The 23,286-nt window shown below is 45.2% G+C and overlaps 1 protein-coding gene across 2 annotated transcripts in view; it reads right to left on the bottom strand.

Annotated features, from left to right (window-relative positions):
* LOC146172513 (mitochondrial amidoxime-reducing component 1-like) overlaps window positions 1-22,981 on the bottom strand; it is a 29,669-nt gene extending 6,688 nt beyond the window's left edge. Inside the window, exons 1-5 of one of the 2 annotated variants that reach the window (XM_084586010.1) lie at window positions 22,794-22,981; window positions 20,603-20,861; window positions 9,471-9,653; window positions 5,586-5,733; window positions 5-151 (exon numbers count right to left, since the gene is read on the bottom strand). In XM_084586010.1, coding sequence (XP_084442136.1) covers window positions 5-151; window positions 5,586-5,733; window positions 9,471-9,653; window positions 20,603-20,838 — 714 coding nt within the window. In that variant the 5' untranslated portion in view covers window positions 20,839-20,861; window positions 22,794-22,981. Of the gene's footprint in view, window positions 1-4; window positions 152-5,585; window positions 5,734-9,470; window positions 9,654-20,602; window positions 20,862-21,791; window positions 22,615-22,793 lie in introns of those variants that run through there. The other variant, XM_084586011.1, reaches the window with a different exon arrangement.
* Window positions 22,982-23,286: the final 305 nt, after the last annotated feature.

Genomic DNA, 23,286 nt, shown 5'->3' with positions numbered 1-23,286 from the left:
ATACCTCTGCATGCGGTTCACAACCATGGATAAAGAGGGTGGGCCGGAAATTGCGGCGCATGATGCCACTATCTGGAGGCAGCCTTGACAGCAGCGTCTCAAGGGATTCCTTTGAAAGGACGTGAAACGATGACTCATCTTGACATGCCACCTGAGCCAGAAATGGTGGGCAAGCAATGTTTAAAGTGCTGGTACCATGGTGAAATACTTAGGTGTTCATAATCTGCAAGACATGACCAGATCTCATCATCACGCTTCTTTTCAATGTGCTTAAAGTTTGGCTGCATCAAAGGGAGTCTTTAAAAGGTAAAAAGGGAAAGAAAGGGGAAGAAAAATAAAGCGGGGGGTAGCCTGTTTCGCACATTATGCAAAAGGGAGAAATAGTTGTTCTGCGACTTAGGTTTTAGAAAATGTGTCACTGGTTCTCATTGAAACTAACTGCGAAATTTCAGAAATAAAATGAAGAGATATCCTAAAAACCACTTAAAAATAAAATATGGCTGCCCGATTCGTATTCATGCAGTTCTTACACTCAAGCGCAGGGGTCTCAGATCCCTTTTAAATACTGGTGAGGGGTCTCAGACCCCCCCCCCCCCCGAGACCCCCGACTTTAAGGCCTGCACATCAAACTGCAGAGCTGTGGCAGCCATATTGCCGGTGTTGCAAGATTACTCGGTGTCGCGGTGTGTATGTGTGCTTTTGAAATGTGGCAGACATGGTTGCTTAGACTGCAATATCCTATCTGCTCTGGCAATTATCCAGCCCCATAGTTTAGCCAAGCATGCTCCAACAGTTTTAAAATGCAGCATTCGATCTGTGCAAGTCCGCTAGCCTAAACTGCAGTTAGGTACAAAGTATATCTTACTATATAATCACGTCAAATCTGCTTCTGGACCTGAGCTGGGCTTGGCAAATGCATGTGCCACAACAACTGACATATCACAGCCGCCAGGCGTATAATCTGCGACGATCACATAAGGGCTGGGCCTGTACTATCACTAGAGCTTGTGCAATAACAGCACATCCTGTTTAGGATGTGCTGTTTCACACTACCTGACACTACACAGCTGGTGGACTCCCACTCCACAGTGCCCCCCACACCATGCCAGTGCCACTAATGTTGGCTCGAGCATCACCTCTGTGCACTCTCCATAATGACGAGCAGCGCATGTCAACACTTATATATTCTTACACCGTGAATACTACAGAAAGCTCCAAGATAATACTCTCGCACTCGAGAGATGCAGAGTTCAGTCCCACCGGCTGAGGAATGGGTGCAAACTTTCCTCTGGCCTGGAGTTCAGCTTCTCTGGGATGAAATGCCTGGAGAATGGTTCTTTGACCCCACCTTGTACAAGGAAATGTGACTTGTTTGGTTTGTGGGGTTTAACGTCCTAAAGCAACTCAGGCTATGAGACCCCCCAGTAGAGGACTCCAGAAATTTCGACTACTGACAATGTACAGCACATGGACACCTTGGTTTTTTGCTTCAGTTAAAAAGCAGCCACCATGGCCGGGATTTGATCTTACATCCTTGAGCACAGGAGTCAAGCACCCTATTGAGCACAACGGGGCCAAATGTGCCTTGTGACACAGCTGAGGTTACCCTGGCACCATTACAGTTCAGCATCAAAATGGACTGCTGAAGCTGGGCATGTATGCATACCACCAGGTTAATGCACAGTGAAACCTCGTTAATATGTACCCACTTACCAAGTAGTTTCGGTTAAAACGTAGTTGTGAAGACTCGCCGGCCAAGCCGCTATTGAAACCCATGTATTGGTCGACCGCTTAAAGCGTAGTGGCTCGTGAAGTGCCTACCTGTTCATACGCACTTTTCGTTGTAGTTCGGCTGATGCCGCGCTGCGACGCAAAACGTTTTCACCTTTCCAAAAAGCATTATGAACGTGCGGACTGCCGGTTATACAATTAGTGTACTAGAAAGTATTCTAGAGAAAGGATGCGGTTATTTTGACCATGCTCCAACAAACGCTGTTCACCACGGTGATGTCAGTGTCAATAGGCAGTCCAGGAATCGTTGGCAGCCCTATTGCAGTAACCATCCCCAACCCGCCCATGTGACTTCGCTATAGTGCTCTAGAATATTGGGCAGAGTGACGACCGGCGCCGGAGAGCGGGCCGCTTTTGCGATGACAAGAACCGACTCCCGCGAGAGGGCGCGACGTGCAACAGGGGTGCCACGTTCGCCGCTCGGCGCGTAGCGGCCGCGGGATAGCGGGGGTACAGAGGAGGGGTGCGGTTCTCTTTGAAGCGATTTTCAGAGGCCACGCAATTAGTGTGATAATTAATAAAGAGGCGACTTATTCCAGGTGCTTAAACTGATCCCTGCCGTTCTTTTACGTCTATCTGGAGACATTGTGCACGCTTGGGTAGTCCTTCGGAGCAGCGCGCTATGTTTGAATCACTATCTGAAACTCTCAACATTTCTTCCTGCGGACAGTTACAAATCGCCCAGATGAGCAATTTGTACTTAATGTTTGCAACGAAGCGTGGTGTTTTGCATTCGTTTTTCCCGTAAGGGAATAAAGGCTACTGCCCAGGAGCGCTAATATTAACACGCGGAGAAAAACAGTGTACATGCGAATCAAAGCTTGTGCTTCGTAAGGCCTCCTTAGGAACATTTATTTTTTACAAACCTTATTTACGAATACCTGCTTACATTTTGCAGCTTGCGCTTATTAATACATAACAACGTTTATCTTAAATCGTCAGAATCTGTAATATACATCTTTTATCAGTGTTCTTTATGTGCCCTAATCACCGCTTATATATATTACAAACACAGTGTTCGAGCAAAACACATTTATTCCCTACCTTACTAATTTAAAGCACTGTGGTATTTACCGCAAAAAAAAATATAAACAAGGTATACGCGACTCAAGCATTTATTCTTTGCTCGTGATTAACATATACGTATATCACGGACATTTGTTTGCGTGCCACTAACCAAAGGGTGAACCAGCTGTTTAGATGAAAAAAAAAAGTCAAGTACAGCTACGGCATTACTTCAAATAAAATGTCAAACATCCTGTCACATACGTAATACGTTCATAGTGGGCACTTGAGTGCGGACGCTTTACTGGCATCAAATGGTACAGAGCAAACAAACAAAAATAAAAGCACTGATAATACGCGTCGAATTGGCAGGTATGATGCAGTTCTTGGTGCGCACCGAGAGAAAGCGGAAAAATGCGAAAAAGATGACGAACACCTAATACGCAAGCAATTAAAATAATGCCGAAATCAAATGCGGACATAATACGTGTTTATTCTTTGAGTGTGTGGTATGAAATATGAGTAATCGACTGGATATACTTGCAACTACTGCTTACCGGACTATATATAATCGGGCTACTTACCGCGGGTGCTCTTTGCAATACTAACCAGATTATAATTGTTAACAAGGTTGATATTTCACGTGAAATACTTCCAAGGGAATTTAATTATTTTCCCTTTGGGAACTCTTGTCGTGATTTGCTTACTTCGCAAAGAGCGAAGCCGCAAAAACACTATAAATTTCATTGCTTCAAGTGGGAGCTTTTCTGGTGCTCCAAGTAGGTAAACTTTTTGAACTTTCAACATTTTACAGGAAGTTTGCAAAATCTGAAGTGCGAAGCAGTCGAAAAGGACCGTGCATCGAGCCAAATTTTCGAGTAAATTGCGACCTAGCTTCGAACCTATAGCGCTATTTTTGTCGTGGTGAGAAACCGTGCCGGCCTCACAACCTCTCTTTCGCAGAAGGATGATCTAGCGGAAGCGAATAAGCGTATACCCTATAGCCTCTGCGTCCTCTATTTTCCGTCGTTATTTCTTTTTCAAAGCTATTCATTTTTTTTTTTGTATGTACATAAAACAAGACTAGAGCGATCTTCTGGAGGCAATGACTTGCATATTACCGGTGGCTTGCGTACCCTAGAATGTAAACATTTTCTTGAACAATTAGGTCATCTCTACCTCCATGCGGTGTAGTCCACATTTAATTCATTCCAACTGAATGCCGACTTCTCTTGTGGCTTCAGTGACGTACTGTAGTCGGCATAGTTGGCGTGGGAAACAACGGAATATACCATTTTGGCTGTTTTGATAATGGGGTTAACTGTGACCAGTTTTAGTCAGCGCTCGAACGCACGTGTTGTATGTTTCACTTCTTCATACATCCTGCTTCCAAACTGCCCTCTTTTCAAAACGACTACATTTCTGGACGTGAATTAGGTGCTTTAGGAATGCTAAAGCAAGCTGTACGGCGAGTGAAGCGTGCTGTGCGAGTGGTACGCCGGCCCTCTCCAAGCTGTTTTCTTCGGAGCCAACTCCTCTCATGTTACTTCCCCGAGGTGTTGCCGACGGCCAAAATGGAAAATAACTTAGGTGATTGCTAACAGTACTGAGCACCGTTAACTGACATATTTGTAAAATCTTGTCGCGAACAGCTCGAGAAGACGCACAAGCAAACAAGAACGTACAGTCCGCGCGGTATCCGCCCCGCCGCACAGCGCGCATACGCGGGCGCTCGGACGGCTGACACACCAGTTGCTGGTGGCGCCCTCTGCGCTGCGGCGCCTCCGTCATCGCAAAAGCGGCCCCTCGCTCCCATGCATTTCGCGGCGCGGTCGACACACTGCCCAATCTTCTAGAGCACTATAACTTCGCGTTACGCGTGCAGGCGTGCAGTTGCGACGTAGGCTATCATACTTTTTTTGCTTTGTGGATGTGGTGCGCAACCGGTGATTGCATCGTCTGTATTGAGCTGCGGTGCTTTGCAAAGCGGTTGCATGAGTATGTGTGTGAACGGGCAGCACTATGCTTCTCCCGAAAGCGATGAGGATATCGAGAATGAGGACAGCAGCGATGACTTGGAAAGAGCCAAATCATGCCCTACTGTGACGGAAGCTGCTCAGCCATTAACTGTTATGAGAGCGTTCGCTAAGAAGATGGGCCTTATAGAGAAGTTTGCTCGCGGTTTCGCTGATCTGGAGAGTGCTGTTGTCGCCGCGCGACTACCACGGCGGCAACTGAAAATGATCGACTTCTGATGGGCAGGACGGGAATAAAGTGCACGCATGAGTCAAGAGGGTTTCTAGTTGGGCTAGTTGGTGACTGACATGTTCAAGCATCATTGCGCTTAAAAAAAAAAACGACGTAAAAAATCATACGAGACAGGAGCGCGATGCATCTCGTACATCGGTTTTTCTTAAGCGCAACGATGTTTGAGCACGTATGTGTATCATGGAAAATTTACAATGCCCGTTTTTTTCTTCACTTTTGGAGGGTGAGTAATGGCAAATTTATTGTAATCGGTTAAGGTGTACTGCCGGATAGCACATACTTTTGCCACTTCCCCGCCAACTACGCATTAACGGGGTTTTACTGTAAAAGCAAAAGCATGCTAAAAATTAACAAGGATGTACCATTACATTTTTTCGCACAAAACTAAAAGAAATATAACTCCTGATGTCTGCTAGCAACTACATTCTTAATAAACTACACCTGCAGGAGAGGAGTTACAATGATTGCACCATCATCATCCATTCTAGCTTAATGCAATCACAATGAGAAAAGCATATCACCGGAGCAATGCTATTCTTCTCCCTTGCTATGGTCTTCTGGTCAAGGAGAATCCTCACAAGGCGAACATCATCATGCTTGAGGTAGTTCCTAAACCACTGTGAGGCTTCTGGTGTGACTTCCACAGCATTGTAGCTGAACATTCGGACCCTGCATGTCAAGCAGACTCGGTCATACTGATGGTCGTAAACAAAAAATCCTCTTTTCATACAGGACTAAACTGCTACAATAAAAAGATTCTAAAGCTTTACCCAAATGCTTTAGCCCTAATAAATCAACAACTGTATGCCTCATCTGGTCAGCTCCAGCCATTCTCAGACAGCATAGAAGCCAATATTAGTAAGGTAAATTTACCCTTTCATACAGCTACTGCTCAAACCTGTGTGTAAGCTATAGTAAACAATGCCAGTTGTTTCATTACAATTATTCATTTTTGGCCCATAGATGCATATATTTCAGAGGAAAATTGGTACAGAAAAAGTGCAAAGTGCACACATGCTTTGCTAGCTATAAGATTGTTCCTATTCATTCAATGTTTCTCATGGCTTTGTAAATAAGATATTTAAAAATGAATGAAATTCCAACTGCAAGGTAGTTTCATTCTTTGGAAGTGCAGATAAAAATCTCCCACACGATCTGGCACCAGACAGCTAAGAAATTATCAAGAAACGAACTCTTTGCATGAAAGCCTAAAATTGGAGAGCTAGAAATTTTATCACATCCACCAGTTTGCATTCCAATATGCTAATACTGCACATACCTGTTGCTGAAAAAGCACGAAAAATACAGAAAGAAAAATAGTTTACTGAGAAAACATGCGTAATGCCAATTAAGTAAAAAAATGCAGCATGCATGACCTCAACAAGAATTTGAACAGGCTTATTTCTGGTGGCACAGAATTCGCAATTACTCATCATGCTGGTTTAACACCAAGGGGTACCAAAATTTGCTCGCCTATCATGGGCAGGGGCAACCTTGGAAATCTATGAACATGGGCACAGTCTCATGACAGGGTTTGCAACTTCCCGCAAATATTTTCTGACTGTGTCAGCGGAGAGAGCCGATTCACAGTGCCTCTTGTGCAGTGAAATGCAGCATCTGTGTGGCCACAAAGCCAAGCACCACCATCATTAGCTTCTCAGTGCAGCAGGCATTTGTAAGGATGTATTTAAAAAAAAAAGGATGCTCATTACTGTCGCCCATGCTGTTGACATGCCTATGAACAAAGAATCGCTTAAGTGTTTGGGTGCAGGTAGCATGTTGTAGGATGACACATGTATAAGCCCTGTTTACATGGACTCGACAGAGTTGGGCTGAGTTAGCTTGTCGAGTAAAAAAGTAAAAAATCAGTTGTCGAGTTCGTGTATATGCAGTCGAGTTGAGTAAAGTAGGCGGCTAAGGGGGTCGAGTTAACTCACTAGCAGGGGGTAGGTTAATTTGCTTGACCCACTTGTCTAAAAGCATATAGACGGTGTCGAGTCAGGGAGTCGAGTTATGGGAGACTGATACCAGAAAGCTTCTGGCGCGGCTAGGAGTTCAGTGAAATTAAATGCTGTCTATCCCTCATTAACGATAAAAAAATAAGCGAAGCTCTCAAAAGCAATGGAATCAAACACAAACATAAAGCTTGCACAATAATTGCAAATCTCGACATTAGGCACCGCTGCTGTACTTACTCCCTAGCAGCGAGTTCATGTAGACATCAAGTGGGTCAAAGGTGACCTTGCTTACCTGACACTGACTCAACCTGGTGCTGTTGAGTCCATGTATACAGGGTTATAGATGAAACAATACTCAAGAAGTATTTTGCTTTGGGCTAGTTGGTTCATGGTTGAAGTGGATTATGAAGACGGCGCGAAAGCGACGAGGACAAGGAAGGAACACCTGTCCTGTTATTTTGTTGTTCCTTGCGCTTGTCCTGTTATTTTGGTGTTCCTTCCTTGTCCTGGTCGCTTTCACGCCGTCTTCATAATCCACTTCAAACAATACAAAGGCCACATTTTAAAGGTATACTGAACAAATATCCTAGAATATTGAGAAAGTACCACAATTGCATTCTTAAGACACGATTACACTAGTATAAACACATAATTTGGGTGTTTTGAGCAGCTGGCTGCATTTTTGACGTTTTCTGAGCGGTTGCCGAGTCAGAGGCAAGCGAGCTCCCGACTGTGAGCAGGTGGGTGTGACATCACATTTACCCTCAGCAACATCATGGCCCCGCGGCCGCCGCCCCTGCACCTGAAGTTGGTTGACCAACTACACGCAGTGTCGGTTCCCCCGGGTCGTGCTGTGCCCAATGCTGCGAAGTGTGGAATGCTGCAGACGAAGGAGGTGGAGGGGGATGCGTACGAAGGGCGCGTATTGCGGACAATTGTTGGCACATTGGAAGGGAAGGATGAATTATGCGCAGTGTGGTTTAAAGCTGCATGCTATGTCCACTATCCAGTAGGAACAAGAGCAGAAGTTTTAGAGCCTGTTGCACTTTAAAAAAGAAAGGCCATTCGTGCGTTTCGTGAGTGCCATAGAGGAAGGGAAAAATAAAAGGGTGCGACCGTTCGCGAAAGGGGTGGCTAGGGAGGCATGAGGGAGGCAGGTAAATATGACATGATATCCAGTTTTGCCAGAGCTTTCACAACAGGCCGCTAGGTGCGGCGATTTGAGAAATATTCAATAAAATACTTACTTTCCACTCATTTCTCTTCATAAAGTGTGTTGTTTTGATCACTCTCAATGCAATCACTACCATCTGTGCTAGAAACCTCGGCAGCAATTTTTTTGTTCAGTATCCCTTTAAACCCGTAAGTCACCAAGATCATAGTCCTGTTCTGCATGCACTGCAAGTGTATGCAGTGTACACTCTATATAGGACTTTATAGAACATTTTGCACGGCACATAAAAGCAGATTGTTAAGATCAATAGGTAAGTATGTTCACCACTTGAGTTTTGCCAAACATAATACTAGTTACATCAATTAACTCCACCGTTATAAAGACAAGGGTAAGCATGTTTCCAGTAAACTGGTTTACATTTGGCGATCAACACACTGCACTCTCACAAAAATTAGCACCAGCAAGAAAATAAACCCCAACACGTTTACTGTTATCATGAGCCCATCATGTGGATACCTTTAGTTAAACCAAAGCAGATGCAAAGTAACACCATCATTATCATCATCAGCCTGATTATACCCACTGCAGGGCGAAGGCCTCTTCCATATTTCTCCAATTAACCTGGTTCTGTGCTAGCTGCATCCACCTGACCCCTGCAACTTCTTATCCACCCACCTAACTTTCTTCCGCCCCCTGCTATGCTTACCTTCCCTTGGAATCCAGTTTGTTACCCTAAGCGACCATCGGTTATCCTCTCTTCGCACTACATGTCCTGCCCATGCCCCTTTCTTCTTCTTAATTTCCACTAGAATGTCAGTAACTTGAGTTATTTCTCTGACTCACTCTGCACGCTTCCTCTCAATGTTACCCCTATCATTTTTCGTTCCACAGCCCTCTGAGTTGTCCTCAACTTGAGTAGAACTCTCTTGGTTAGCCTCCACGTTTCAGCCCCATAGGTGAGTACAGGTACAGGTAAAGTACCACCACTTAATATAATATGTGCATAAATTAAAATGCAGGATGAATAAGCTCTGAACTACTTTCTGTATGAACAAGATCAAATTATACTGTTGCACCATTCTGTCCTTTCGTGAATTTCAGAGCTGGACATATTCATCATCCGGGCACTTGATACAGCTACAATGATCCTATGACATCACCCTCCAAGTACTCTCCCTTCTCCCTAGAGCAGGGCATACTTCCAGGACCAACCTCTCTGTCTATCCAGGCTTACACATTACCAACCACAGGCAAGAGGCATTAGTGCCACAAACCTGATGGTGAATGAAGGCTTCCTTTGCTCTTCAGCACTGCAGGCAGCTACTGTCAGTGGTGGGTATCCATCAACTGTTAGTGTTAATACCAATGTGTCTTCATCAAAGGCAACTTTGATCATGCCAAGACTTGGTTCCTCACGCATTGAGACAAAATAGTCATTTCTGACGATAAGCATGTGTCTGCAAAGAAAAAAAAGGGGGGCGGGGCTCACAAAAGGCGAAAGGCAATGCAATTTCACATTTTCCAGCACTTACGAACAACAATTTGCCACAAAGCACGCTTGTGGCTTTGAAACGAACTGTGACAGCGAAAATTCACCTCAGATACCAAGTATGCCGCTGTACCTGCATGCCTAAATATAAAGTATGCCTGTGGCTTTGAAACACTCTGATAAAGAAAATTCACCCCAGATACCAGTATGTGGCTCTACCTGCATGCCTTACAATAAAGTGAGGTTGCACAAGATTATATGAAACACAAAGATCATATTAAGTTCTTCAGGGAAGTGAAGAGAAACACCTTTTTTTTGCACATATGTTGACAATGCCTAAAATATTCAAGTTTACGGTGCAGATAACTGTTTCGCAAGGAATAATGTGACTTTTGATAACCACTTACTGTTCCTGTCTCCAAAATGTACCAGTGAGAACAAAAGTAAACTGAGCAAGCCATTTCTTTCTAAAATTTTTCAAGCATTGCATAATTGAAACTGGGAGTCGTGGTATGTACAGCCTTGTAGTAGACGCCAGTGTGCTTCTACTTTACAAATTATGTTTTCTTATCTCCAATAGACATTGTATTTTGAAAAAAGAGTGCTCCATTAATTTATGCCTGCACCTGTACATCCGATAATTCCTCGTGTCTGTGAACTTCTACATCACAAACTCTGTCCATAAATAGAGGGTTTACAAAAGTATGTCTGGCAACCGTGAGCGGCATGCTGATCCCACGCTAGCCACCATATTTTGTTCGCTCCATCCGTTTGCTTCGTGTCCGTCCGTCAGCGCTCGCCATTCTGTTCGTGCTTTTCACGTTTTAACCTAGTGTGCTGTGCTTGGACCTCTCTTCGGTCCCTGGCGGTTTCTGTTAGCGACGCCTAGAAGCGTATTTTGACAGCCGGGACGTGGCGGGGCCCACCGGCCGCGCTGCCGAGCGCAGTTACAAATTGCTCTACGAGTCGTGCATGGGCCCCTCGGCAATCCGCAGCGTCATCCCTATCCAGGTACAGTATCCAGAGTTCTGTAATGTGGATTTTTTTTGTCGGTGCGCCTTTGCTGTTTCCTTAAATGCCTATGAGAGATGATCGCGAGTTTGTTTGCTTGGTTTGTGCAATCACCGTCGCTGATCCCACTGGAAGATACTTGGTTGGTGAAATGAGCGAGGATGCATTTTATTTTATGATAAAAGGATTGTGCGTAATTTGACGTAAGTTGGACTGGCGCTTAGCACTTTCCTTCCCATGCCGTCGACATTAGCAGTTGACATTAGTCTCGGAAATAATCGGGGACTGCATAAAATAAAAAGTGCCATGGTAATTTGTGCATCCAGTGATTGAATATTGATTGGTGTGCGATAGGCGATGACAAGTTAATAAAATCTTTGTAATTAATTGATCAATTGATGAAATAAAGAAACGAAAAAAAAATTGGACAGTAAGGGTTTAAAGTGTCAGAATAAAAACCAGTGCTTGGTGATGCTAAAAGAAAATTTAGACGTAATTGATTAATTGAAATAATTGAAGAATGTGTTCAAAAGTGTCAAATTGCTCAGAATGGAAAGCAGATTGTTGCGGACGCATGCGCATTGGTGTATAAAAATATAAAACGTCAAATAAAATAAAAATAAATAAGTAAATAATAGAAATATAACATAACATACATAACATAGAAATATAACATACATAACAACATATAACATACTACACTTGTGTGTAGTATGTTACTTTTGATGAATTCATATTTCACTGCATTGTATTCTTTTCACCCCTCGTGCTAAGGCCCAGTTAGGGCCTGCAGTATTTGGTAAATAAAATAAATAAATCAATAAAAGAGCTAAAATATAACATGTGAAGAAAGAAAATGTTGTGCGTGTGTGTATGAGAGAGAGACACTATCGCGTTATACCTTTAACAGCGGAGCTTAAGTGACCCTCTAATTTTTCTATAACGATATGATATAATATAAATCTGATTTTATGAACACAGCCAGTTGCACAAAGCACAAACACCTCGCAGTAATGTGAGCTGACTTCTCAAATTTCTTTTCGTTTCAGCCGAGTTCCTCCTCCTCCGAGTTCCTCGAAGCTTCCCATGTCAGCGCTTTTATATGAGATTGGGGCTTCAGATGTTTACTTTCTGACAGAGGGAATGAACAAGAAATCAACATATTTAAAAATTCCAGTGAATTTTAGGCAGCTGTGAATTAGCGAACCATCGGGTGACTCGAAAAAACAAACAAAAATGAAGCGCACACTTCATTATTTTATCGGCCGCATTGGCAGGTATAAAACCTGAGCTGCGCGCTCTGGACGTGGACCCGTCGAAACGGGCTGCACGTGAGCATGCTACAACACACTAGTGGGATGTCATCTTTTCCTGCTTTTCTAGACGCCACGGGTTTGGCAGCCGCTTGCTTTTGCAGCGTGAAACACGCACCTCGGCGCATTAGACAACCGTATTGCTCTCTGCATCAAGCACTACCATTTCGTACGACTGTGAAAAGTAGTTTCGGTAATCATGCCCGTGTCTTAAATCCAATACACAATGGTAAATGCAACCTACGTACAAAATGTTTCAAAGAAAGTATTTGCATAACAGCGTTCATTATACATGCATTGCTCCTTCTCCCGTGCCCTCCATCGCAGCATAAGCTTATCCTTCAAGTTCACAAGGCTTCATAGCGCGCAAAACAACCTTGCTGTTTTAGGTGATAGCACATTCTGTGAGCTAGCTCCCAGTCAGAGGGACATGCAGTAATGCTTTGCATGATGACAGTGACCATGTTAAGCCAATTAGGACTGCAAACGAACGGTCACATACACAGGTATGCCTTGATTCTGCGCGCGTCTATGACGGTGCGCTGGCTGCAGAAGGGCATGCAACACCATGCTGGCATCATTCCGAATAGAGCTTGGAGCTAACAGCGACTGCTGTGATGTTAAAAAATGAACCAATCGCTTGTGAGCATTCCAATGCACCTTTCGGTGCATGCACGGGTTCTACGAAGGCGCACGTTGACAGCGTACTCGATGGGAGGCGCGGGCGGACTGAGCAAAACATGGCCGCCGTGCACAGTTTCTGTTTCTTTGACTAGATGGCGCTAACTTTTGTAAAGCCTCTATTCAGGAATAGTCAGTATTTGTCAATACTACTGCAACTCATAAGCTTCACACACATGAAATTAAATCAAGATATTGTTGACTTGTTATGCAATAGTTGAAAGATGTCAAAAACAATCTTTGAAAGTATTCCGTTTTTGTATGAGTATGGGACCAGTAAGATCTATATGCCAAATGTTAAGCATGCTACACCTGTGTCAACCAAAGCTCCTTAATACTACCAGTTGCGACACTTTCCATAAGGCCCATGTATAAAAAAACGGCGGTTTTGCTTGGTAAAAAATTTGGGTGTTTACGAATAGTGATGGCACCCGCGGCTATCAAAGGAAACTGCGTCCAAATTCCAAACTTTCTGGTTGTTGATAAATGTGCAACCATTACAGAAAATAAAATGAGTTGAAGACTTGCAGCGGCAAAAATCATATAGTTAATCGAGATGGAAAAGAGGAGAGAAAAATTCTAAAAGGCAATGGCGGCAATAGCAAAAAGCTTGCACTGAGCGCTTCCAGATGACGCGACAATTCATACACCCGAAAAATGCGCACAAAATTCAGTCACTTTTTGAAGCGGAGTCTCGCACTTTCAGACTAGGACGTAGGCGAGCGTACCCACAACTACCGTATTTTCAGGTGTATAAGTCGCGGCTTTTTCTGAATTTTAGGTCGGTGCGTCTCATAGAACGGTGCGACTTATATAAGGGCAAAATTGGATTCCATGTCCTACGTATCCAGTGGATGATGATGATCTGGTGATTACGCCCTTTGTAACGAGCGGGCCTCTCGAAATGCCCAGACCAGGAAAGAAAAAAAAACTAGAAAAAAAGCAAGAACGTACAAAAAAAAAGTTAAAACCCCGAGGTAGAACGTACACACTGCGCCACCACGTGGTGTGCACAGTAACTGCATTTCAAAATGAAATAGAAGTAACATCAAATTTTCCCAAAAAACAAAATGAAGCTTATGCATTTTTGCAGAAAATGTTTGCGAAAAGGGGAAAATGTAGTTATTTTGAAAATGCTGCACTACAAATAACAAGTTTCAATGAGACGCATTCGTTGGCGTCGCTTCCGCCTGCCATAGCGTCTTTCTTTGGTCATTTTTGCTTCGCTACGTGTTTCGCGTGTCGGGCTGGTCGGGTCTTGTCACGCATCCTTGCTAACCATGACGCCTCCTGCGAAGCGAAGTCAGCGAAGTTATGGCGCTAAGTTCAAGCTGCCTGTTGTTGAATTTGCACGCGATCACGGAAATCGGGCTGCAGGGAGGCATTTCGAGGTCAGCGAGAAATTGATTCGGGACTGGCTGAAAGCCACCAGTGTGTTTGAGACAATGAAGGTAACAAAGAAGGCAAACCGCGGCAAGAAAGCTCGCTGGCCGGAGCTGGAGGATTGCCTGCGCACATGGATCTTGGAACAACGAGCCGAAGGGAGAGGCCTGTCAACTGTGCAGCTGCGGCTAAAGACGAAGACCTTGGCAGCCAAGACAAAGGCAGCTGGCTTCAAGGGGGGTCCGTTGTGATGCTTCCACTTTATGCGGAAACACCCCTTTTCTCCCAGTGTGGTGATCTAGGCAAACGCAAAGGGATGGATGGGCGAGGAAATGATATTAATAAGAGCAGTTGGCAGGCTAGTTGGTTTTGCATATTTAGGGCGCTGACTATCGTTGATAGTCAGCGCCTTGTGTTTATGCTTTCTTGTGTGTCTGTGTCCCGCCCTTTGCACTGTTCCCTAAATATGAGGAAATGATGAGTACCTGGCCCGACCAGGTTTTCAAGTCGCCCCGATGGATTTTTTCACGCGAAGCAAGGAATGGTGGTGATGGACAGCATGCAGGTGCACATCACTGATTTTATCAAAAAAAGATAAAAACAAAAAAACTGCATTCCAGTCATCATACCCGGTGGCATGACGAAGATGCTTCAGCCGCTTGACATTTCTGTCCATCAAAGTTTTAAAGCGGTTCTGCGACGATTGTGGGAGTCCTGGATGTCTGAGGGAGAGCATAGCTTCACAAAAACTGGACGCATGAGACACACAACTTTTGGTGAAGTGGCAGAATGGGTGAGCGAGGCATGGAACTCAATTTCTGCAAAAACTATTGTAGCAGGGTTTAAGGATGGGTTGGTTCCGTTCGTGACTGATGAAGCTAGCGAAGTGAATAGCAGCGAGTCCGAAGATGATGACAGTGACATGCCGGTGGAGCTCCCATCTGAAGTAGCTGCATTATTTGCAAGTGACTCGGAGGACGACTACTTTGATGACTTTGCCTAAACGCTGTCATGTAAGCTGCTATTTTGCGCATTGCTCATGCTGTCGAAATAAAATTTTCTCAAAAGCAATGTCTTGATTTTGGAACGCACAAGTGAGCACTGCCTAACACGGGATGCATACGGAGACGCGGCCGCAGCAATCGTGTTCCTTAGTTGCACTTTCTCACTACCTGATCTGCAAGAAGTTTTTATATCGCTTGCTAAAAGGGGGGGGGTGCGTTTTATGCACAGGTACGACCTTCCTTCCTTCCTTCCTTCCTTCCTTCCTTCCTTCCTTCCTTCCTTCCTTCCTTCCTTCCTTCCTTCCTTCCTTCCTTCCTTCCTTCCTTCCTTCCTTCCTTCCTTCCTTCCTTCCTTCCTTCCTTCCTTCCTTCCTTCCTTCCTTATATATGTTTTTTTTTCTTTGAAAAAATGCCATTTGGAGGGGGGTGCAACTTATACAAAGGTGTATAGACCGAAAAATATGGTATATCAAAGCCTTCCTATCCAATAGGATGGCGGAGATACGTTTCAGGCCGCTCAAATCGGACACCTTCAAACTGGGCAGCAAAGGCACCCCGCAAGGATCGGTGCTCTCACTCCTGCTCTTTAATATCACACTCATACCAATGACTCAAATCCTAGAGCGAGTTCCGAACCTTTCGCACTCCCTCTACGCGGACGACATCACGCTATGGACGACTAGAGGGAGTGACGGCGACATAGAGCAGACGCTGCAAGCGGGAGCTGACATTGTCTCGGAGCGGGCGGAGGTGATAGGCCTGTCCTGCTCTCTGACAAAGTCGGAGCTCTTGGTCATGCGTTACAAACAGAGAGGATTGGCAAGAACAACTCCTATCCTCATAGAGATCTACGTAACCAACACCTTAGTCCCTGAAGCCCAAACGATTCGATTATTAGGCATGCACCTTCGAAGCAATGGCAAAAACACAGTAACAATCAACAAACTCACAGCATGCGTAAACCAGACGAACAGTCTTATTCAACGCATTGCCAAAAAGCATGCGGGAATGAAGGAGGCGGACCTCAGATGACTGGTTCAGGCCTTCGTGCTGAGCCGCTTCGTCTACTCCCTTCCATACCTAAACCTTTCTAAAGCAGAAAAGGAAAAGATCAACTGCTTAATAAGACAAATGTACAAGGCAGCCCTACATCTGCCGAGATTCACACCAACCACGAAACTCTTGAAAATGGGCATCCATAACACGCTCGAAGAGCTAATCGAAGCGCACAGGATCGGCCAATGCGAGAGGTTGTCCAACACACCTACAGGGAGACATATTCTCCGGGAACTAAAAATATGTTTCGAAACAACTAAAACGAACGAAAGATCCGTACCCCGAGATATATTCAAGCACCTCGTAATGCACCCAATCCCAAAAAATATGCACCCGGAGTACCACAAGGAGAGAAGACAGGCCAGAGCCAAATCTCTTCACAAGCAATATAGGAACTGCGAGGAGGCAGTCTATGTAGATGCGGCCGAACACGAAGAGCGGTACGCCTTCGCGGTTGCCATCGTAGACCAAAAATTTAAACACCTCTCCGCCGCTACCGTCCTCGGCAGACGCGCGGAAGAAGCGGAGGAATCCGCGACAGCAATTGCAATCACCAATACTGCCTGTGGAATTATTTTCAGCGACTCAAAAATGGCCGTGCAAACTTTGGAAAAGGCAAAATTCACGAAATGGCATATAGAATCTGTTGTAGCGGTGTGTGCCGCAGATGTACACGGACTGCCAAGCAACCAAGAAAATCCCCTTTATTTCAACATGCAGTCACTTATATACACAGAGCGACACTTGTGCCTCTGGCGGCCGGTGATCACAAACTCGAACCGAAACCAAATATACAACATATTCCCTTCCTTATAAAAACGGCTACATTGGTTAGTAATTTAGTAGTGGTAGTACGCTAGTGCTCGTTTACCGAATTATATTTACAATAACGACAACGTGCTTGTCCTAGCACTTAATACAAAAGTATATAGAACACAAAACAAACAAACGAACAAAACAAGATACACTTCAATAATGACCACATCTTTCAAACTGAACAACATTCGTGCGGAGAGTGACAAATTCATGTTCACTGCAGCACAACGAGTCCTTCTGCACTTAGTGTCCATAGCGGTCTGGGGGTCGCCTGTTCCTTGGTGGCTGTACCCTACGCTGTGGTCCTGATGCGAACCCACTGGCTGCAGGCGAAGTCTCTTCCGGTTCACAGCAGGTCACTGGTGGCATAGGTTGCTGCTTAGCAGCAGCCACGGCTGAAGACCCGGTTGGCGCTTCTGAAACGGGTCCGTCCATGGTAGGCGGTGAGCTGCTTTCCGTAGCGGTATCATTTGTACCATTCCTTTCGCCCCACCCACAAAGGGATGCAGAAGCTTGTGGCATCGTCGACAATTTTGAAGCGTTCCACGTTTTTCCATCATCAAGGTGAAAAGACGATTGCCCCTGCTTTCTTATCACTTTCCTTGGGCTGCTAAAAGCGAAGTCACCTTTAAATGCAGTTGTAGGTCTCCGTACCCGTACAAGGTCACCAACATCCACTTTAGTTTCCCTTGCAGCCCTGCGAGCGTCTGTGTAGAGTTTACTGGATTGTTGCTTTTGCTTCACCCGCTCGCGTATGCGGTGGAGCTCTGCACTAGGGTCAGTCGAAAATATGGCTGACGGGTACCCAACCACATCAAGCCGAGTTCTTGGCAAACGTCCATGCAGGAGAAGTGCTGGGGCAACTGCAGTTGTGGCATGTGGCGTGCAACGGTAAACGCTCAAGTATTCTGTTACCGTCTGGCGTAAGGGACGCTGCTCGAGTGTAGCTACTTGAATAAAACTTTTAAAATACTCTGTTAAACCGTTCTACTTGACCGTTTGCTTGGGGGTAGTATACGGACGAATGCCGCAAGCGGATGCCGCGATCCTGCAGAAAAGCTTGGAACTCTCGAGATGAAAACTGTGGCCCGTTATCGCAAACGATTTCTTCTGGGTAACCTTCACGTGCGAACACTGACACCAAGAAGCTTGTGACTGTGCGTGTTGTGGCTTGGTTGCAAAAATATACCTCGGACCACTTAGAAAAGTAGTCGACCAGCGTGATTGCATATCGGCAATCGTGTGGCGCTCTCTCAAATGGGCCAACAATGTCCATTCCCAGCTTTAGCCACGGTTCCTTTGGTAAGGGGACCGGGTTCAATGGTGCAGCCCTAACCTTCGAGCTTTTGTCCGCTGCCTGACATATACTACATGTTTGGATAGCTAGCTCGACTTGCCTGTCCATGGCTGGCCACCAAAATTTTTCTCGCAGACGTGCTTTCGTTCGTACAATTCCAGGGTGGGCCTCATGAGCAGCGGTAATAATCCGCGGTGTAAGTGATGCGGGGACCACAAGGCGTTCGCCACGCAAAATCAAATTGTCCACCACTGAAAGCTCATCGCGAAGTTTGAAGAAAGGTTGAAGCTCACCCGGCAAGGATTTGTGCGTAGGCCACGACGATTCAATGTAAGCCTTGATTTGTTGCAGTGTGCCGTCTCCCGACTGGGCCTGTTCAAACTTTTCCCTGGTAATGTAAGAAGATACAAAGGCAACTGATACAGTTTCATCTGGTAAAGTCTCTTCTTCCTGAGGAGATGACACAGGGAGACGAGAAAGCGCATCTGCTACTCGATTTTGCGAACCCTTCCGGTACTTTACTGTATAGTTGTACAGCAGTAGGCGCTCCGCTCACCGTGCTATTCGCAAAGGACGCCTTCCTGGCCCTTGGGTAGAAAGCAATGCGACCAAGGCTTGGTGGTCAGTAAGCAATGTGAAATGGCGTCCCCACAAGTAGACATGCCACTTGTCGCACGCCCAAACACACGCAAGTGCTTCACGTTCTCCTACTGAATATCTCCTCTCTGCGGATGAAAGTGCTCGAGAAGCAAAGGCGACTGTGTGCAGTTCCTCTCCATCCACCTGTTGGAGAACCGCTCCAAGCCCAGTCAGAAGCATCAGTGGAAACTACAACGGGAAGGGATGCATCGAACATCCGTAGGACTGTGCTGGACGCAAGTGCCTCTTTGATCTTTCGAAAACTGGAGTCTACCTCGCCAGACCAAACAAATGGTTGCCCTTTTCACACAGATGTACACGGACTGCCAAGCAACCAAGAAAATCCCCTTTATTTCAACATGCAGTCACTTCTTTACACAGAGCGACACTTGTGTCTCTGGCGGCCGGTGATCACAAACTCGAACCGAAACCAAATATACAACAGAATCCTAAAAAAATCACATTTCTCTCCCTGCCAGATTAAAATTGTCTGGGTCCCTGCACACTCGTCCCACCCGGGAATGAAGCGGCTCACAATAGCCCAAGGATTCGTCAACAGGGCAGTGGATCAATCGTGCTTGCGAGGGGTGAAGGAACGCATGATAACGTACCAAGAAATCACTATTACAGGAATAGCAGCCTAGAATACCCAGCCCCGGATAAATCCCTCAGTAAAATCCAGCAAGTGACGTGGAGGCAGCTCCAATCGGATACCTTCTCTAACCCTTTCAAACTATCCCTGCTCAACCCAGAGCTGTACACCCCCGAATGCACGCTTTGCGATGCCAAAAAGGCCGACTTAGCTCATATCCTACACATGTGCCCTAAGCTCCAACCCAAAGCCTAATGGCTATTATCTAATCCACTACAATAGGAGGCTGCGGTAACCAGCTCCGAACCTGTGGTACACCTGCGGGCAGTCGAGCTGGGCTTTGAAAGTCGCTGAAAGACATGGTCTGATGGCCACATCATGAAGCCAACGAAACGAAGCCCACTGATCGTCTGAAAATTGATTTTTTTTCTTTACGGAAGTAAAGTTTTCACCCCACCACCGCAACTGGTATGATCAGAAAGCTCTGGTGTTAACTGTATCAACCACATTTTTAATTCCACAAAGTCACTGACATAAGAATACACCATATTCTAACAAAAACATAAAACCCAGCACATCTTGAAAGATGCAACACTTCAACAGCCATTCTATGTAGTAAGCTTTGTTATTGTTGTCTTCATATATGGGAGCAAAAACAAGGTATCACAAATCACTTCATCAGTATAAATAAGGTCATAAAAATTTGGATCAGCTTGTCAATTGAGCCTTAAATAAGATTTAAAAAATAATTTTGTTGCCAGCAACTTGACATGCCTTTCTGCCACAGCTGTTGCTGTGGTAGCCATTATGTGATACACGTGAGAAAAACTGGCAATTTCCAGCAGCACGAAAAAATTCTGATTATAACCTCTGAATAACCAGACATTTTCTCGGCACAGTAAAGAACTTTGCATTTGCAAAAACTGTATCCAATTTTCCACACAATTTGCAACCTTCCCTGGTCTTTAGACAAGCCCTTATCTATGTACCAAGTTCCTGTTGATCTATGCACCAAGTTCCTTTTGCACAGCACAATTGTTTATCTGGTCAATACCACACAACTCAGCAGAAAGCTATGCAGACTTTACACTAATTTTAATATACTAATGGACAACATGGCCTCACCTGTCTTTGAGTCCTTTGTAGACTGGCCCAGCCACTGTGCAGTCTGCATAGGGCACCTCTACTCCAGCCATCGACTTGATTGGATGAATCACAATGTTAGCCACGCGGCCAACATGCACAAAGTTGTTGCTGCCAGCAGACTTACGCCTTATCCAGAAAAATGCTGCTGCACCTACAACCGTCATCAGAGCAATGGCACTCAAGGGGGGAGCCGTTCGAAACGATGACAATACCATAGCTGAGCTTTCAATGGCAGGCCCTGCATGTACAAAATAAAGCATCTGACGTTTTCAGACAGAAACTAGCAACACATTACAGAAACTATGCCCCCCCCCCCTTTTTTTGGAACATTTAGCAACCCAGTTTTCATTGACTCTAGCACTTGCTCCCTGACTTGATTTCGATTCATGTGCGAATGCAAAAAAAGATCAAAGCTATGGCTAATACCAGAACAACAGAAGAATAATTACGACTGCACTGGGAATGCCAACATGTGTCCAAGACAACTAAGTGTGACCACTTTGTGCTTTGCTGCAGATGTTGCGCAGCAGCCAAAGGAGGAAGATATGCAACATCTATCCTGCATTCTTCACAGCCTGACTATAATTAGGCTGCATTTCCTCTTTGGATAAACAGCCCTGTCTAATAACCAAGTTCAATAAATATCTATGTGATCACAGTACAACACAACCATAAATTATCGATATGTCTTTGGTATACCTGTTTATCATGATGAAACACCTCTGCACATGCAGCTGCCAAACATGGTTACTTATTCGACATACATCTGTGACAACATCTGAAGCAGAAGGTGATAACTCTTTGTGCTCCTTCATGATGCCTGTAACAGAAGCTACTCAAAGTTAACATGGCTGTTACTTTGGGTCACATGATATAAAACAGATCTTATTACAGAGAATTTGTAGAGCATTAAGACATTAAGCATGAAATAAATGCTACTGCGCCGGCAATAACGTGACACTTTTTTTTTCGTCTGTTTCAATGGGCAATGTCTCCAAGAGTTCTAAATAACTCAGCACATTTTTTCATGGTTAAATATAAGCTTGTTTATTGTATTTTATGCAAAGAAAAAAACAACAACCTGCATGCGCACTAATTAAACTGACATATGAGCAGACTTCTGTCGAAAGACGCATACACAGAATCTGCCAACGAGACATACACTTACCTACATGACACGGCAGACATCCAAAGAGACGAAAAGCCCATCAACAACTCTCCAGTGACAGACGTCCTTCAGATAACGCAGATAAGAGACCACAGAACCGAATGCAAAAATACGTTAGCACTTCTGTTCAAGCGTTGTTGATACGTGCAACGAAACCTCCTCTTGCAGCCAAGGGGACAGTGCAATGACACAGATGAATAACTACCCTGTCATTCCTTACTCGACTCCATTGCAAACGGACAGGAACAGAAATGAGATAAACAAAAAAAAAACTAGCGACCAGGAGACTGTGGTAGACTGTTGCAACGACGCTTTTATAGGTTAAAGCTCTCACTTATTCAAACTAATTTTATCTGTGCATATCTGGTCACATCTCCCTCACTTGAAAAAATGGTAAGCTGTTCTCGTTAGTCGGGACCCGGACGTCCAGTCCCGGGCCACAGTAGGAAAAGCGCAAGAGGTCACCGACAGGCATCAACTGCCGGCCACATGTTACCGCTGAAAAATATCTCACTTTTGCAGACTTTCGCATATGGAGCACTGCGAATGGCAGAGGCACCCCGGTCCAATCAGGATCACGCGCACTACAATAGGCAATTGTGCTCTTACGCGCCTCTCGCCCCACAAAGTGGCGCGGATGACAGTATGAACACAATTCTCTATTATAATGCGCAGGATCCAGATGCACTCTGCCTTTCGCGGAGACGAAGTACACACATTGCGCCGCCGTCTGGCACGAAGCCAACTAGTTGAACTGTGGTTACCAATTAGGCAAACGAAGTTTTCTGTGCTCAATATTGTTAAAGCAGTGGAGAAAGCATTTTCAAATGAGCCGTACTTCTCTTCGACCATCGGTCTAGTACCAGGCGCTAGTACTAGCAGTCCTTCAATGCGTTCAAAACAAAACAATAGTGTTTTAAGGTGTCACCACAAATGCTTGCACGTCCATTCTCTCAAAATCATTGCAAATAGTCCCATATGTAGTATTCATGTGCAGGTCACCTGCGATTAGACGTTCGTCGAAACCTCAGCACATGCGTTCCATTTCTCGGCGTCCACTTCATCGACAGACGAAGCACGCCACTGCCCACAGTCATGACCACCGCAGTAGAGCACTATAACCGTAGTCATGACACGACGAGGCGGCACAAGTTACACTCTTGGTTACACCGCTACACTGGCCTTGGGCTCTTTCTTGGGCCATTTGCTTTTCAACAGCCTTGGTGCCCAGGCATGCCCAGGGCCAAAGCGAGACAAATCTCACAGCATCTTACACAGGGGCGGTTCCTCGCTGCTATCGCTGCTATCCATGCTGCTATCGCTGCTGTCACGTGCGCCATGGTCACGTACCTTTACTTCATCTCTTGGACGAGCGCGGGGCCGGAGGAGGAGGCGGCGGAGGGCGGAGATATCTACCTTGGGCGGAGGGGCGGAGTACGAGTGTCGTCTGCTCGCTGCGCGCTGCAACGCTGCAACGGCGACGCGCACGAAAAAT

Source organism: Amblyomma maculatum, unplaced genomic scaffold (assembly GCF_055883805.1).
Source record: "Amblyomma maculatum isolate TAMU_Amacu unplaced genomic scaffold, ASM5588380v1 scaffold_13, whole genome shotgun sequence".
Classification (NCBI taxonomy): Eukaryota; Metazoa; Arthropoda; class Arachnida; order Ixodida; family Ixodidae; genus Amblyomma; species Amblyomma maculatum.
This window is presented reverse-complemented; position numbering and strand designations above follow the sequence as displayed.